The 16,146-nt window shown below is 37.0% G+C and overlaps 3 protein-coding genes across 15 annotated transcripts in view; 2 read left to right on the top strand and 1 right to left on the bottom strand.

Annotated features, from left to right (window-relative positions):
• The window catches only part of LOC111810282 (polycomb group protein EMBRYONIC FLOWER 2-like), a 12,697-nt gene extending 5,541 nt beyond the window's left edge, over positions 1–7,156 (top strand). For 12 of the 13 annotated variants that reach the window (XM_023696965.1, XM_023696966.1, XM_023696962.1 and 9 more), the window contains 13 exons: positions 484–548; positions 656–708; positions 811–864; positions 947–1,006; positions 1,496–1,542; positions 1,645–1,745; positions 2,601–2,639; positions 2,719–2,854; positions 3,821–3,869; positions 5,269–5,352; positions 5,787–5,866; positions 5,979–6,068; positions 6,836–7,156. In XM_023696965.1, the coding sequence (XP_023552733.1) occupies positions 484–548; positions 656–708; positions 811–864; positions 947–1,006; positions 1,496–1,542; positions 1,645–1,745; positions 2,601–2,639; positions 2,719–2,854; positions 3,821–3,869; positions 5,269–5,352; positions 5,787–5,866; positions 5,979–6,068; positions 6,836–6,956 (979 nt within the window). In that variant the 3' untranslated portion in view covers positions 6,957–7,156. The remainder of the gene's footprint in view (positions 1–483; positions 549–655; positions 709–810; positions 865–946; positions 1,007–1,495; positions 1,543–1,644; positions 1,746–2,600; positions 2,640–2,718; positions 2,855–3,820; positions 3,870–5,268; positions 5,353–5,786; positions 5,867–5,978; positions 6,069–6,835) is intronic. The other variant, XM_023696968.1, reaches the window with a different exon arrangement.
• Positions 7,157–10,352: 3,196 nt separating this feature from the next.
• On the top strand, positions 10,353–11,346 carry LOC111810586 (zinc finger CCCH domain-containing protein 54). The gene is made up of 2 exons (XM_023697315.1): positions 10,353–10,412; positions 10,632–11,346. Exon 2 carries the CDS (start codon positions 10,642–10,644, stop codon positions 11,296–11,298), a length of 657 nt encoding a protein of 218 aa, XP_023553083.1. The 5' UTR covers positions 10,353–10,412; positions 10,632–10,641; the 3' UTR covers positions 11,299–11,346.
• A 2,252-nt stretch (positions 11,347–13,598) lies between these two features.
• On the bottom strand, positions 13,599–15,593 carry LOC111809834 (oleosin 1-like). Its single transcript, XM_023696270.1, has 2 exons — positions 15,271–15,593; positions 13,599–14,018 (listed from the first exon to the last, which is right to left on the bottom strand). Exons 1-2 carry the CDS (start codon positions 15,558–15,560, stop codon positions 13,880–13,882), a joined length of 429 nt encoding a protein of 142 aa, XP_023552038.1. The 5' UTR covers positions 15,561–15,593; the 3' UTR covers positions 13,599–13,879.
• Positions 15,594–16,146: the final 553 nt, after the last annotated feature.

Genomic DNA, 16,146 nt, shown 5'->3' with positions numbered 1-16,146 from the left:
CCCCCCCCCTTCAGGTCTCAACGTCCTTGCTGACACTCATTCCTTTCTCCAATCGATGTGAGAACCCCACCAAATCCACCCCCCTTTGGGGCCCAACGTCCTTACTGGCACACTGCCTCGTGTCTACCCCCCTTCGGGGAACAACCTCCTCGCTGGCACATTGCCCAGTGTTTGGCTCTAATACCATTTGTAATAGCCCAGACCCACCGCTAGTAGATATTGTCCTCTTTGAGCTTTCCCTTTCGGGCTTCCCCTCAAGGTTTTTAAAACGCATCTGCTAGGGAGAGGTTTCCACACCCTTATAAAGGGTATTTTGTTCTCCTCCCCAATCGACGTGGGATCTTACAGTTTCCTTACTATTTTTTAACTATGAATTTCACTTTTCTTAAATTTCACTTTGCTCCTGATGAAAGAATAATTCAAAATGGTTGTATGTTTCAAGAATGTATGCATTACATTGTTTGCTTGGTCTTTATGTTTCAGGTTGAGGGCTGGAAACGTTATTTTCAACTATAGGTACTACAACAATAGATTGCAGAAAACTGAAGGTGTTGTATTTCTCTTGCTCTCAATCGTTTCTTGATTCCTTTCTATCCTCTGTTTATGCTGCTCGTTTTGACTCTCTGCTTGGTTCATATTGAGCTTTTACTTGCAGTAACTGAAGATTTTTCCTGTCCATTTTGCTTGGTTAAATGTGCAAGCTTTAAGGTAATTTTCCTTGATTCATCTCTTGCTATGAATGTGAGGCTGTACGTGGCAGAACTATTAAAGTGAAAGTAAAATGTTAAAAACTTATTCTCTCTTTTACAGGGCTTGAGATGTCACTTGTTATCATTACATGATCTCTTCAACTTTGAATTTTGGGTCAGTAATTTTTTTGAGGATCAAGTTGTTTTAAGTCATCTATTTTCGTTGAGCAAACATCGGTTTGATCATGTTTTCGTAGGTAACTGAGGAGTATCAAGCTGTAAATGTTTCCACGAAGACTGATGTTTGGAGGTCTGAGGTAGGAACAGTTTCACATGTATTACTATGGTACTTCTGTTACCACCATTCATCCGTCAGTTCTTCGATATAGCGTTTATTTTTCCAGGATTTCTCTACTTCTTTCTTCATTTACTTTATAGGTGTCTATATTTACGATCCTCGTTTTGAGATATTTTAGATAGATGAAGTTAAAATATTGTGCAAACATGCATGTTTGTTGTCTCAAGTAAAAGCTTCTATCTTTTCAGTGGCTAGGACATTAACTGAATACTATCAATGAAAAGTCTTTTTCCTCATTAAAAAATTAGTGACAATAGCTGAATCTGATGCTAAAAATGCCACAGTTATTGTATTCTATTGTTGGAAGGACACACGGAGCTTCTTTTTAACAGGGGCAATGTTTCAGGTTAACAATAATCTACTATGTGAAATAGGGTCTTTAGTATTTAGATAAGGTCTAGTTATTTGGGCGTAGTCTTGGCAATGACACGAGTTCATTTTCTATTAGATCATCGCAGATGGCATTGATCCAAAGCAGCAGACATTCTTCTTCTGGTAAGTCATGTCTACTAAGAAATTTTGAATATCATTTTAATTTATGCTTCTGAACTCCTTGATATTAACAAGAAACTTATACCTCTTAACATGTTTTTTCAGCTCAGGGCCTCTCAGAAGCAAAAAGGTTAAGAGGGCAGTTCAAAGTGCAAGGCACACGCATCCTTTTGTTGTAGAGTCTACATTATCGAACAAGGCGGATGGTATGTACTTCTTCGATATTTTCTCTCCTCCGTGATTTTTTTTCTTTTGTAATTTTAATTGAGTTTTATGACCTATTTGCCTTGTCTATTAGTTGGGACCACACCATTGTCATCAAGAGAATTCTGTGATGGAACATGGAATCCTCTTTACTTTCCATTAGCATGATATAACACCTCAAATTCATTTATTCCTTGACAAACCCAACAAATAAGATTATAAACATATAATCCTCGCATGTAAAACGTTAGTTCATCATTCCGTCGTCATCCTTGGTGATCCCATTCGTGTACCAACTTCTAAATTTATTAGTACTTCACATCTTCACCGATCACAGAATGACCAGAACATCCCAAACTACATTCCATGAGGGAAATAAGGAAGATGAATTTGTAAGTGGAATTGGAAAAGAAGGGAAGAAGAAGTGGGCAGTTTTAGAGATTGTGGAATGGAAGAACGGGTTCGAGAGAGTATCGGAGAAAAGGGGGAAAAATAGGAATGGGAAGTGAGCCTATTTTATATGTATCTTTGGAGCTTTTGAACCCTGAGTCCTTGGCTTTTGTATCAGTTATTCTTTAATGGCCAGACTAGATTTTACGCATTCCTAAATGAATGATCCCTTGGCAGGATAAACTGCTTACTTATTATTGTTTGAAACTGTCTTTCAGATTTTTTTTAATAATACCCTCTGATAATTCTTTGTATCAAGCTGAAATATTATTATGTTTCTTAGATGTCATGTTATTGAAAGAGGGCTCTGGAGTGAGTTTATTTTGCTTTGCCACCTCCGGCACTTGATTTTATATAGTTCCTTCTTGTACAGATATCATTATTGAGCAACCACCTTCTTGTTTCAGATGCTCAATCTAGCAAAGGTGAAAAGGCTCAAATATCAGGTGAGAATATCACCACTGAATGCTAGCGTCCATGTTTTTATATTTCTAGATTATGTTACAAATCGCATTAATATTGCAGGTTTTTTAAGTACTACTCTGCATTCATCCAATGATCCTGACTGCATACAATCAATATCAGGGCACCATATTGCGCCAACTATGCTTCAATTTGCCAAGACAAGAAAATTGTCGATTGAACGGGCAGACCCGAGACAGTACGTTTTCCATGTCTCTTTCCATCACTACAAATATTTTGTCATTATGCAAGTCCTATTAAGATTCATTTTAAATTATGTTGAGTTTCCATTGTGATGAAAGCATTAAAAGACGATTACTTTCAGTGTAGCTGTTGCATTTAAATTGAACTCTTGCTTAACCTACGGTTTACTTATGATGAAAGACTTGAATTCAACGAGGAGATCTTGAATTTTTTTTATAGTAGATCTTAAGATTTTAATCGTTTTATTGAATTTTTTCTCATGTCAAAGTCAATTGTCACTGCTTAAACTTATAAAATAAGTGGGCTTGTGTTAGGAATCACGACTTTCCACAATGGTATGATATTGTCCACTTTGAGCATAAACTCTCATGGTTTTGCTTTTGGGCTTCCCAAAAGGCCTCATACCACTGGAGATGTATCTTTTACTTATAAACCCATGATCATTCCCTAAATTAGCCAACGTGGGACTCTCTCCCAACAATCCTCAATAGCTTGAGCTATAGGGAGGGAGGTCTATGGCGGTGGCAGGGGAGGTGCTTTGGAACCCTCCCTTTAAGGAGAAGAGAAAAGTGCTATGGCAAGCGAGTTTCTTTGCATTTCTGTGGGGTACTTGAATTGAGAGAAGGTTAGAGTTCTTAGAGAGGTCGAGAGATCGGGTGGAGAAGATTTGGGATGTATTGAGGTTTAATGCCTCCTTATGGGCTTCGATGTCTAGTATTTTTTATCATTATGATCTTGACGTTTAGGTTACTCTTGTCAAATCAACGTTCTTCTGACGTCAATTTTCTGTTGCTGACTAAGAGCGTTGTTATCCCATGAAGTTGTGTATGATTGGTATTTATTGTATTTCTGTTTAGAACAACTACTTGTTTAAATAACTTACTTTGTTCGGATGTTTGTTCTGTAGTTAGAAGATATGAACTTTAACCTGATTTTTATCTCCGTTTTCATTATCTTTTAGCTGTACCCTCTTAAGGAAGAGACAGTTCTTTCATTCCCACAGATCTCAGGTGAATTCCTTTTTAACTCATTGTCGATTGATAAACTTTGCTTGGTGCTTAACAGATGGGAGGTTTTATTTATTCATCTGTATTTTGTGTTACTTTTTCTTCCATTTTTGTATTCCTTAGTTAGTTTTGTACTTGCAATTCTGATAATAAATATGCCTAAAAAATTGTTCGGAAAATCCTCATTTCTAGACAACATCTAAATCCTATAGCTTTTTATTTTATTTTAAATACTTCACCCCAAGTAAGGCAGGTTTAACTATGGAGTTCCTATGATTGAGTCACCGAAAATAAAGGTGCACCTTGTTGATATAAGTAGTAACTTTCATTTCCTTTTTAAGTCCGTCTTAGTCATCTTATCCTCGGGATCGCTCTCATTCGGTTGTAGTTTCGATTCAATCATGTACCCCTCCTTTACTTGGTTGTCACATGCCCAACAGCTTTCGTTTTGGTTTGTCAACGAATTACATCTTACTGGGAGAGTACCGCTTAGATACAATTTGTAACACCTTATGCCGAGGATTCGGAATCCAGATTCGGCACCTGATGACCTTGGCATTCCCTATGACATGGTTACGTTACCTACTCCTTGCTTCTTAAGAGTGAAAACTATCCCCAGAGACCAATACAGTCCTTTAAGCATGCTTTGTTCTCACTCACATGCATCCCAGGAAAATCCCTAGGAGGTCACCCAACATAGAATTGCTCCTAGTAAAGCACACGCTCAACTATGAAGTTCCTATGATTGAGCCATTGAAAAGGAAGATACACCTTGTTGGTATAGGTAGTAACTCTCATTTCCTTTTTAAGCCTTTCTTAGTCATCCCATCCTCAGGATCGCTCTCAGGTCTCGGTTCATTCATGTATTCCTCCTTTACTTGTATGCTCAAATCGTTAGTGACTATTTCGTTCAAGTGTGCTTGGTGATTTAGAAAAAAAAAAAACATGGTTGGACTTACATTTGAGTTCATCGAGTTCACCTGAGGGGAGCTTGGTTTCAAACCGTGGGGTTTGAATAGAAGTATGTTGTGCTAACATGCCGCGGATAAACTACACTCAGTGCCAGCTTGTTGGACTTTCTGTTATGTAGGAATATTTATGTGCAAATATTCACGGTTGATATCCTCGCCCGAGGTTGTTTGAGCTTTCATCCTTTGTTAATGTCTTCACTGGTGATGTTGTTTGCTGACATAGTTTAGCCAGTCGTTTGCATCTTCGATGACCATTGGGCGTTCGAGTCTTGGGTGTTCATTTTATATCAAGTGCTATGAGTTGGCACATCTTGTGTTGTTATAGTCCGTTCAAAATTCTTCTCTCTTTTAGATCCTTTTTTTGTTATATTATTGATGCATTTTTAGTTGTTTAGTTCTTTCTCTCTCAATATTTAATGATGTATTTGAAGCCAATGGCATTGGAACAAGTGTTATCAGATCGAGATAGCGAAGATGAAGTCGATGATGATGTTGCAGATCTTGAGGATAGGAGGGTAAGCTTTGAAGTTTTGATTACATCCGATAGCTAATAGGGGTTTGTAGCCTTGTAATGGGTCCTTTTATATTGCTTGCTTTTCTTTCTCTTGAGGCGTCTGACCATTAATGTCTAGTAATATCTTGCTCAATGATAGCAGTGTAATATGATTTCTTGACCCATTGATTCTGGGTACTCGATATTGTATGGACATGTTAAAATGAACTCGAGACCAGTTGTAGATTAGCGGGTCAACAGAGAGGGAGTCGGTGAGGGCGATAGTGCAAGGGTGACAATGTGATCTTCTGCATTCCCTCGTATTTTTGTTTTCAGTTTCATAGGATCGTTAGTTGTCGTTGTCGTTGTCGTTGTGCTCGATAATGAAAGTTAAATCTGTTATAGTTTTCACGAGATCCCTACCTTTGCTTGTTAATGGATTTTGCATTTATGTAGATGCTCGATGATTTTGTCGATGTAACCAAGGACGAGAAGCAAATTATGCATATGTGGAACTCGTTCGTTAGGAAGCAACGGTAATTCAATGAATACTTTTCTTTGCTTTCACTGTTAGTATCTATTTAAATAGTGTTGATGGATGAAATGTTCAAATATAGTGTTACCTGAACACAGTGTATCTGTTCTTAGGGTGCTGGCAGATGGCCATATCCCCTGGGCTTGTGAGGCATTTTCACAGTTACATGGACCAAACCTTGTCAAAACTCCATCTCTACTATGGTAGTTTCTCATCTCTTTATGATGTCGTGAACCATCATTTCTTCGACTTTTCCGATTTTTCTGTATGAAAATCCTTTAAGAATGAATACCGATGATGAAGGTTACCGTGTATGGAGATGTTATCGGACTACCTTTTTTCCAGTCCTCTTTCTCGAGGAGAATGACGTGAATTTCACTGTGAGATCCCCACATCGGTTGGAGAGGGGAACGAAGCATTTCTTATATGGTGTGGAGGTTCCCTCTCCATAATTGATGCGTTTTAAAACCTTGAGGGAAAGCTCGGAGGGGAAAGTCTAAAGAGAATAATATTTGTTAACTGTGGGCTTGAGATGTTACAAATGGTATTAGAGCCAGATATCAGGCGGTATGCCAGTGAGGACGTTGGGCCCCCAAAGAGGGTGGATTGTGAGATCCCATATCGATTAGAGAGGGGAATGAAACATTCCTTATAAGGGTGAGGAAACCTCTCCCTAGTGGACGCGTTTTAAAACCTTGAGAGGAAGCTCGGAAAGGAAAGCCTAAAGAGGACAATATCTGCTAGCGGTGGGTATGGACGGTTACATGCACGGTCATATCAACTAACTAAATAATGATAACATCATATGGCGTTGTGTGAATCTTATAACGTGTTCTCCGTTATATGAAATGGAGAATAATTTGAATTATTGAAATCCTGTTTTCGTTTAAACTCTAAACTCTATACTGACAAACCTGTCGACGTGTGGTCGTCGTGTTTATGTTTGAACGTATGTCTGTGGGGTTGGCAGGTGCTGGAGATTGTTAATGATCAAGCTGTGGAACCATGGTCTACTTGATGCGAACTCCATGAACTGTTGTAACATTATTCTTGAAAGAATACATAATGAAGCTTCTGATCCTAAAAGCTGAGAGCAATCAAATTTTTTTAGTTTCCATTCTGAAAGTCAAGCTTATTGGTGAAAGAGAGCTTTGTTCATTGCATTTGTCTTCATGTGTTGTAATTCTATGCTACATTGACCGTTTTGCCCCTTTATCTATTTGTTCTTATTATTATTCATTTGTTGATTTGGGTCGGTTTGGGTCGGTTTGCCAGACTCGATTTCACGAAACTTAATTTGATCGTGATTGGCTTTAGCTGGTTTCGTTTGTTCTTCGTGGCTCATTTTGGTTAGGCGATTTTAATGTCTATCTTCCTTATTTCTAGCTTTTAAGAGTGATCCAATATCTCCCCTAGAACAAAGTACGTCTCCCCTAAATCGAGGTTGACTCATTTCCACTTTGTTCGACATTTGAAGATTTACCAATCTATTGGGCATGACTAAGTTTAGAGCATGACTCTAATACCATGTTAGATGAACACGACTCTCTACAATGGTATGATATTGTCTATTTTGAGCATAAGCTCTCCTAACTCGGGTTTCCCCAAAAGGCCTCATGTCAATGAAAAGAATATTCTTTAATTATAAACTCATGATCATTCCCTAAATTAGCCGAGGTGGGATTTTCATCATCCAACAATACACCCTCGATCAAGAATTTAGATATTCAAGTACACCGCCCGCCAAATATAAAATAATAATATCATTAATAATAATACCTGCAATTTAAACGAGTAATAGAGCGGGTGATAACATGTGATGCAACTTACCATTTTTTAAAAGTGAAACTTGTAGGAGAGGGAAAAAAGGTTACCAAAATTATGTTTAGTTTGTCATTTTGTGGAAAAGAAAGACAGAACAACTTCAGTTCATTCATTAAATTATAAAAAATTTCATTTTTACTGCCTGTTATTTTGTCTATTTTTGACTTAGAATTCATAAAAATATGCTTTTAGACTCGATCCAGGAGTGCAATATATATATATATATATACACGAGAAATTTAACTATAAATTTACGGAACTCGATCATAGTTTCGTAAATGAATATATCAATTATCATTTCAAAGGTCGATGGTTCGATCTTCACGTCTTTAATCAAGTTAAACTAAAAAAACTTAATTTTATAAAAACCATATCTTTCAGTAACGGATATTAGCATGTTAGGTCTAAAATATAAACAATTTGACCGTCGTACACACAAAAGTGAAAAGATCTCGAAATTTATTTCGTCAACGGTATAAATATTTTTCTTTTGATAACGTCATTTAATATTTTTTCATATTAATAGTTAATTTTATCGTGACTATCATTTGCAGATTCAACTTGCATACCGACATTCTTCATCTTTAATAAAATAAAAAAACAAGTTGGTTGAAGATAGTAACCGAACTGGTTTAACTACATTGCACGTGTTGCCGTTTCAGGCAAAATCATCTTGTCGATACTGTTAAAAAAAGTCATCTTGTCGTCTTGCATTAACGGGTATCGTTATAAATAGTACGATCAAATTACCGAATTATTTTGCTTTCCATTTTTGTTTTTCTTTTTTCCCTCTCGTCATCCGATCACTTAAAATTACACGAACTTACAATTATGGCGATATTTTTTCTTTCTAACAAACGTCACTATATATGTTTGTTGAGGATTTTTATTTCTTTTATTATTGGTTTTGTCATCATTTTTTTAATATATATAATTATTTTGGTTTTATCTAAATAATAAAAGAAACGCTTGCCTATTTAAAGGGACACTTTTCAACAAAGTTTAGAAAGAAGCATATATATAATTAATTTATTTTTTTTTACCATTTATTGATATAATAATATATTATTTTACAGGTTTAATTTTTTTTCTTTAATATTTAAAATTTTAATTTTTCTCCGATAAAACATTTAAATATGTTCTTATGAGATGGGTGACTATTTCGAATAAATACTTTCTTATTTGTTTTTTTTTTTTTTTTTTTTTTTCAACTCATAGAAAATATATATTAAAATTAAGTTGCAGATCTTGAATAAATAAATAGATGTTTTACGTAATACTATATTGTATTCAAAACAAAGATTTGAATGAATAACGTGAACAACCTGAACCAGCCCAATCGTCTATGGTTGGGTTGACAACCTGAACCAGCCCAATCGTCTATGGTTAGGTGGTTAAGAAGTGTGTTGACTTAACCCAACTCAACCTACGAATCTCTATTGTAACATTTTCATTGTTTTAAACCGTACGCGTCTATGTTTGATACGTATAGAGCACATTTTACATTTGAAAACCGAGTTCTAAAAGGAAATTAAAAATAAAAAAAATACGAACAATACAAAGAATTGCTAATTTCTCAAATGGCTCGACCCGTCATTCGATAACAATTTTGTTTTTAAGAAATGTGATTACCTTTTTTTCATAATTTTTTTTTACAGTAATATTCATCTTTGTTAGGGTAATATTTTTGTTTAAATATAAGAAATCGTGTAAATAAAATGAAAGAAAGAGTAGGTTTGAGAGAAACAGATGGCTATCATAATGTGTTGCAATGGCCACAAGTGGCTTCACAATGAGGCAAGTGTTTGAGCCTCTCCAATGGCTTCCATGCATCTCCATCAATTTTCCTCCCTCTCTCTCTCTCTCTCATCAACAAATTAACCCACCACCATGGTTACTTTTTAACTCCACACCCCAAAACACAAAAATGCTTAAATTACGGTTGTTTCAGGTTGGTTTGGGAGGAGAACAAAACACCTTTTATAAAAGTGTGGAAACCTTCCCACTCCCTTCCGGACCTAGCGTCCTCGCTGACATTTGTTCATTTCTCCAATCGATGTGGGACCCCCACCAAATCCACCCCTTGTTACTAGCACATTGGCTCGTGTGTACCCCCTTCGGGGAACAGCGAGAAGGTTGACACATGATCTAGTATCTCACTTTGATACCATTTGTAATGGCCGAAGCCCAGCAGTAGGTGTGGAAACCTTCCCCTAATCTTAAAGTGCGAAAAGGAAACCCAAAGAAGACAATATCTACTAGCATGGTTTGGGCTGTTACATTAAATATCTATTGAATAAGAAGTTTACTAGTAAGAAATGTCTAATAAATCCTTAAACTTTTAATCAATCTTTCAACTTTTTTAGTCGAATAAATTAGTTGGTCCGAATTTATTTTATTTAAATTCATATAAACACTAAATGAAATCGCAATTTTTTTTTATTGTTGGCGAATTTATTTTTAAAAAAACTTATTATTATTTTGTTAAACACGAAATAAAAAATTATTGAAAATTTACTCGATTGACTATATATTTTTTTGTTTTATTGAAGAGAAAAAAAAAAGGAAAAAGAAAAAAGAAAGCAAAAAAAGCATGTAAAACCCTGTTGTGTTTGTTCTATAAATGAAGGCACTCTAATCCAACATTTTGCAGTGAGCTTCGTTTATTCCCTTTGGACCTCTCAACCTCTCTCCTTTTCCCAACAATGGCGTTTCTCTCTCAGGTAACACATTTAATATTTTTTTCTTTTTTTCTTTTTTTAATTTTTAATTTTTAATTTTTAATTTTCCCCCAAAGTTTCACTCTTTTTAACACATTTGTTCTTCTTACAGGTGAATTAATATTTATTTATATATATAAAAACATGTCTTGATTGAAGAAAAAAGCTGTCGTTGTTATTTGTATATTTAATTTTTTAATTTTCATAAACGAAAAAAAAAAGAAGAAAAAAAATGTTACAAGGGTTTGTTTTCGGCATCAATGACGTGTACGGTCATGAATTCACCGCCGTGGCGCTACCGGAATTCGCTTACAGGAACACTCGCTTAACGCCACAAACCGATGACACGGCGCTGTTCAACTCCGACGAGTTTCGGATGTACGCTTTCAAGATCCAACGGTGTCCAAAATCCCGCAGCCATGATTGGACGGAATGTCCTTATGCCCACCGTGGCGAGAAGGCGCAACGCCGTGACCCACGGCGGTTTAACTACTCTGCTGTGGCTTGCCCTGCCTTTCGGACGGGCAGCTGCCCAAAGGGGGATTTTTGTGAATTTGCTCATGGGGTTTTCGAGTTCTGGCTCCACCCGACCCGGTACCGAACCCGGGCCTGTAATGCGGGTAGGTTTTGCCAACGCAAAGTTTGCTTTTTTGCTCACTCGCCGGAGGAGCTCCGCCCTGAGACCAAACTCAAGCTTCATTTTGATGCTCCCGTGGCGCGTGTGGCGCTGGCCGCACTTGAATATCCCGTGGAGAGAAAGAACGACGGCGTTTCGGAAATTCCGGTGAAGGAGATCAGCGACGGACTGGGAAATGAACGGAGCTCTGAGTTGGAGGCGTCGGAATTCGAGTTGCCGCACATTGAATGGATATCGGAATTGTTGCAGTAAATAAATAAATATATAAATAAATAAAGGCCTTTACAGGGTTGCTTTATTGGGTTTTCCTTAAAAAAAAAAAAAAAAAAAAAAANATTTCTTTGATGCCCAACAATATATTTGAATTACTTGTTGATTAATTTTTATTTTTGGGACTTCTATGTGTTATAAATATGAATATTTGGTTATATTTGATGTTTTAAAATAATATTTTTAGGTACATTAAGGGGTAGAGGTGGGAAATAAATTTTAAAAAAAAATCATTTTTTTAAAAAAATATAAATTACAAAATAAAATGAAATGGGTTGTTAATTTGATAAATTAATATTTTTATTAGTTTGGATAATTATTTAAAATAAAAGATATTTATCCTCAAATGGTATGGGTCCATTAATATTTGGGAGTAAATGAAAATATAACCTAAAGTGTGGGAATATATGTGTGAATATGGGCTAAAATTAAAAACATTACTAAAACTTGAAACATAAACTCACATTATAGGTAGGTTTAAGATTAGAAGGATTAATTTATAACTTACCCATTATTTTCTAACATTATTACATTATTATTCTAAGAAAAACATTGGTTAATTTGTGTAGTTTTACTCTCAATCATCTTCGGTTATTGCTTTTTCCTTCTCGAAAACCATTGGAGCGTTGTGAATCTAGAGGAACGAAGCTAATTTTCCTTTCAGGGTAAAGCGGTGCATAAAAAAAAGGCGGGTCTGTCAAAAAGCTAATTTTTTGTGAATGGAGTTTAGAATCAACAAGAGTTTAAAAAACGAAGAGAGTTAGGAGATATGGTCCTCTTTAGGGCTTTTCCTCGAGGGGAAGTAAAACACGTCTAGTAGGGAGAGACTTCCATACCCTTGTAAAGAATGCTTCGTTCTTGTGGAATCTCACCATCCAATCCCTTCGGGGTACAGTGTCCTTACTGACACTTGTTACCCTCTCCAATCGATGTGGGATCTCACAATCCACCTCTTTCGAAGCCGAGTGTCCTTACACTATTTGTAACAAAGAAGATCTTGAATGAGATTTTTCAAGTTAAAAAAAGAAAAATTTCTCTATGACCTTGATGTTTTGAAACATTACGACTTTGGGGTCGACAAAAGATAAAAAAAAAAACTAAGGTTATTAAACGAATAGTTTTGAATGTAATATCTCAATGTGGATAAGATCAAAATTAATTAAGCGAAAAGAAAAGAAAAGAAAATTTGACTTTTGAAGAAGAGCCAAAAATGAAAGCAAAATTGAATGCATGAAACGGTCATATTTGTGGGAATATGATTGTGTTTTAGGCTTATTGGATGCATATCCAAGCTATGAGCCTTAACTCATTCATGAACACTTCTTTATGCAACAAACAAACAAACTGCCATCCATTTTCGTGCCCTCACCTACTACCCTTACTCTCTCTTCTACTTTACTTCACTCCACTTTCGTCACACATACCCACCATAGTTAATGTTTTAAAACTACATAAAATATGCCCAAAATTGTATAGCTTCGCTTCCCTTTCTTCCACATCCGAGGAGACTCGACTTGAGCCCCAAAACTAGGTTGGGTGCAAGGGGTCAATTTTTCTTTTCTTACTCAGGGTGCTTCTAATATGAGATTCGAGTTGAGATCCGAGTAGACTTGAGCCCCAAAATTAGGTTGGATGCAAGGGGTCAATCTTTCTTTTCTTATTCTAGGTGCTTCATCGGGGCTGGATTATAGGATTATAGAGCTAGGGGCATATCGGATCTGCTATTTTGCTTCATCGGCTGGATTATAGGATTATAGAGCTAGGGGCATATCGGATCTGCTATTTAACTCGACTTTCATCGGCTGGATTATAGGATTATAGAGCTAGGGGCATATCGGATCTGCTATTTAACTCGACTGTCAAAGTTCCAACAACCCGGTGGAACCCGATAAACCGAAGCTCCTAAAACCGGTTCACCTACTACCTTTTTGTACCTTCCAAGCGATCCGACGTCAAACACCGGTGAAGACGAGCGAGGGGAACGAGATCTCTCTCAAGATTGAACGCAAGTTTCAGAAGAGTCGTGAAGTTAAGCCGAGTGGACAACCATCGTAGCAGCGACCAAGGACCTCTATGCCCCGATCCCTACCGATGGGAGGAGCTGCAAGTTGCAGAGCTATGGTCGCATGCAACAGTTTTTATAGCTGAGCTAAGAATAGGTTTTGTTTTGTTTTTTTTTTTTTAGTTTTCCCTTGTTCCTCAAAAATATTACAACATACTCTTACGTTAATAATTTTTCATTAATTTAAAATAAAGAAGAAAAAAAACATGGTTGAGCTCGATTATTATAAGGAAGCATGCAATAATGTGTAAAAATACATGGAATTAACCAATACACACATTATTCCAAACTCAAATCCACTAGTTCATATCATGGGTTCGATCATTACAAAAACAAAGCTGGAAGAAGATACATAATCCATTACAAGAGTTGAGAAAGCTGGAAGCTTTTTATAGCGACACTACACAGAGAAGAGACTGGAAAAGGCAACGCACAACGACCGACAAAGAGGAAGACATCAAATTTGGTGTTGGTACGAGGATGGATGGATGGATGGCTGGCTTAGGAAGTTTGAGACCCTGTGGTGTGTTGCTGTCCGAATTGCTCCGCTCGGTCCTTCATCTCTCGAGCTTTACTCGCCAGCTTGTGTCGGGCTTGGTCTAGTTGGTCTGCTCCTGGTGGGTGCTTCCCTGTCACATACCTAATTCCAAAGTTTCCACACACTTTTTAACTTCTTTTCTAAACCAATTTTGTTCTAAAATAAGTTCAGTGGAGATGGAATTTGATTTAGTACACATACAACACTATATAATAGTAAGATTAGGTTATTTTCTTAAATTCCTGATTAGACTCCAATAGAGTGATATTATCACCTTTTGATTAGACTCCAATAGAGCGACTCTATTATCACCTTTTGAGTATCAGGGGTAGGCTCAAAACCCCGACTTTTTCCCAATAGTATAATATTGTCCACTTTGAGTATCAGGGCTCAAAACCCGATTTTTCACAATAGTATGATATTGTCCACTTTGAGTATCAGGCTCAAAACTACGACTCTCCGTAATAGTATGATATTGTCCACTTTGAACATCAACTCTCAAAACCACGACTCTCTACAATAGTACGATATTGTCCCCTTTGAACATCAGCTCTCAAAAAACCCGACTTTTCACAATAGTATGATATTGTCCACTTTGAGTATCGCTCTCAAAACCACGACTCTCCACAATAGTATGATATTGTCCACTTTGAACATCAGCTCTCAAAACCACGACTCTCTACAATAGTACGATATTGTCCCCTTTGAACATCAGCTCTCAAAAAACCCGACTTTTCACAATAGTATGATATTGTCCACTTTGAGTATCGCTCTCAAAACCACGACTCTCCACAATAGTATGATATTGTCATCCGCTCTCCTGATTTTGCTTTTGAAAAACATTTAATTTATCCCGAAGATCTCATACTAATAAAGATAGTATTTTTACTTCTAAACCCATGATCAATCTCTAAATTAGAGAAGGTGGGACACTCCCTTCCTGATTTCGTTAGGACGTTCGAGTTTTGGTCCTGCCCCAGGAGGCCTCGTCGAGGATGCGCGACCCCCGACACGCTCTGGGAGGCCTCGTCGAGGATGTGCAACCCCTGACACGCCCCGGATCGGATCGGAACATATTCCATAGGGTTTGTAAGTTAAAAGATTTGAGAGAAAAAGGTACCCTATAAGGATTATAATGATGGGTAACAAGGGGAATTACCAATTTCTAAGATTAAGCCTAAATAATTTCAATTAAAGATTAAGCCTAAATAACTTCCAAATGTTGTTTAACAACTACTTTAATCAAGTGTTAAATGTATAGAGATAAAGCTCATGCAACACTAACCACCATAATTAGCTTTAATACTCAAATAATAAAGGAAATATTAATAAATATAGTAATTCATTAAGTTACCTGTAAACCCATGAAAAGACGGTAATGCCAGCCACCCCGAACCCACCGGAGGCCAAGAAGCCCATTATGAGAAGCGACACCGTGATCACCGCCGGGACGAGAACCGGGCTAAAAATGACGAGCAGCGGCGTCGCAATAGTCAGAGCGATGACGGTTCCGGCAACGATGAGGCCGGAGAGGATGAGCATGGAGCCACCAGCGGTGGCTGCGGTGGCGGCCTTCACAACCTGGTAGCGGGGCTGAGTGCCCGGCTGCTGGTGGGACGGCTGGTACGTCTGATGTTCGGCCATCGGAGGGAAAGACAATTGAAATTTTGTGATTTTTATTACAAGGGAAAGGAAAGAAAATAGAAGGTGTAATATAGAGAGAATTGGAGGGTGGCCAAGTAGCACGTGTTAAAGAGCATTTGGCACGTGTCGTGAAGGTTCTCATGGATGGTTTGCATGTAACCCAAGTGCCTTGTTTGGGGACACGTCCAAATATATCCTCTCTTTGGAATTGCAATTTTTTTCTTTTAAATGCTCTCGAAATTAAATAAGTTTGTTGATCATTTAATAATATATATTAGAATTTTAAATAAATTAATTTTTTTTTTAAGTCTAATTTCAGAATGTTATATTTTTACCCGAAGTAAATAAAAGAGTAAAACGGTAATCTTTCATAACTTGAGCCATTAAGTATTTAGGCCCGGTTCGATTGGATCCTAAAGTTACATTTTGGACTCGAGTTTCTATCATTTTTAAGCCTAATGAGGTGGTTAGCTTGTCTCGTTTTGGATCCTAAGTCAAATTTGTCACTCGGGTCCGAAATTATCCCTAACATCTCGATATCGTGTGATTTCTAAATTAATGTTATATTTTTACCGGAAGTAAGTAA

Source organism: Cucurbita pepo, chromosome LG14 (assembly GCF_002806865.2).
Source record: "Cucurbita pepo subsp. pepo cultivar mu-cu-16 chromosome LG14, ASM280686v2, whole genome shotgun sequence".
Taxonomy (NCBI): domain Eukaryota; kingdom Viridiplantae; phylum Streptophyta; class Magnoliopsida; order Cucurbitales; family Cucurbitaceae; genus Cucurbita; species Cucurbita pepo.
Note: the sequence above shows the minus strand (reverse complement) of the source record. Positions and strands in the feature narration are given on the sequence as shown.

What these genes read in the sequence shown, in the direction of transcription:
- LOC111809834 (XM_023696270.1), bottom strand. Translation starts at nt 15,560, where the DNA reads ATGGCCGAACATCAGACGTACCAGCCGTCCCACCAGCAGCCGGGCACT. An exon ending in GTCTTTTCATGGGTTTACAG is followed by an intron (nt 14,019 to 15,270) that starts GTAACTTAATGA and finishes CTTTGGAATTAG; the next exon opens with GTATGTGACAGGGAAGCACC.
- LOC111810586 (XM_023697315.1), top strand. Translation starts at nt 10,642, where the DNA reads ATGTTACAAGGGTTTGTTTTCGGCATCAATGACGTGTACGGTCATGAA.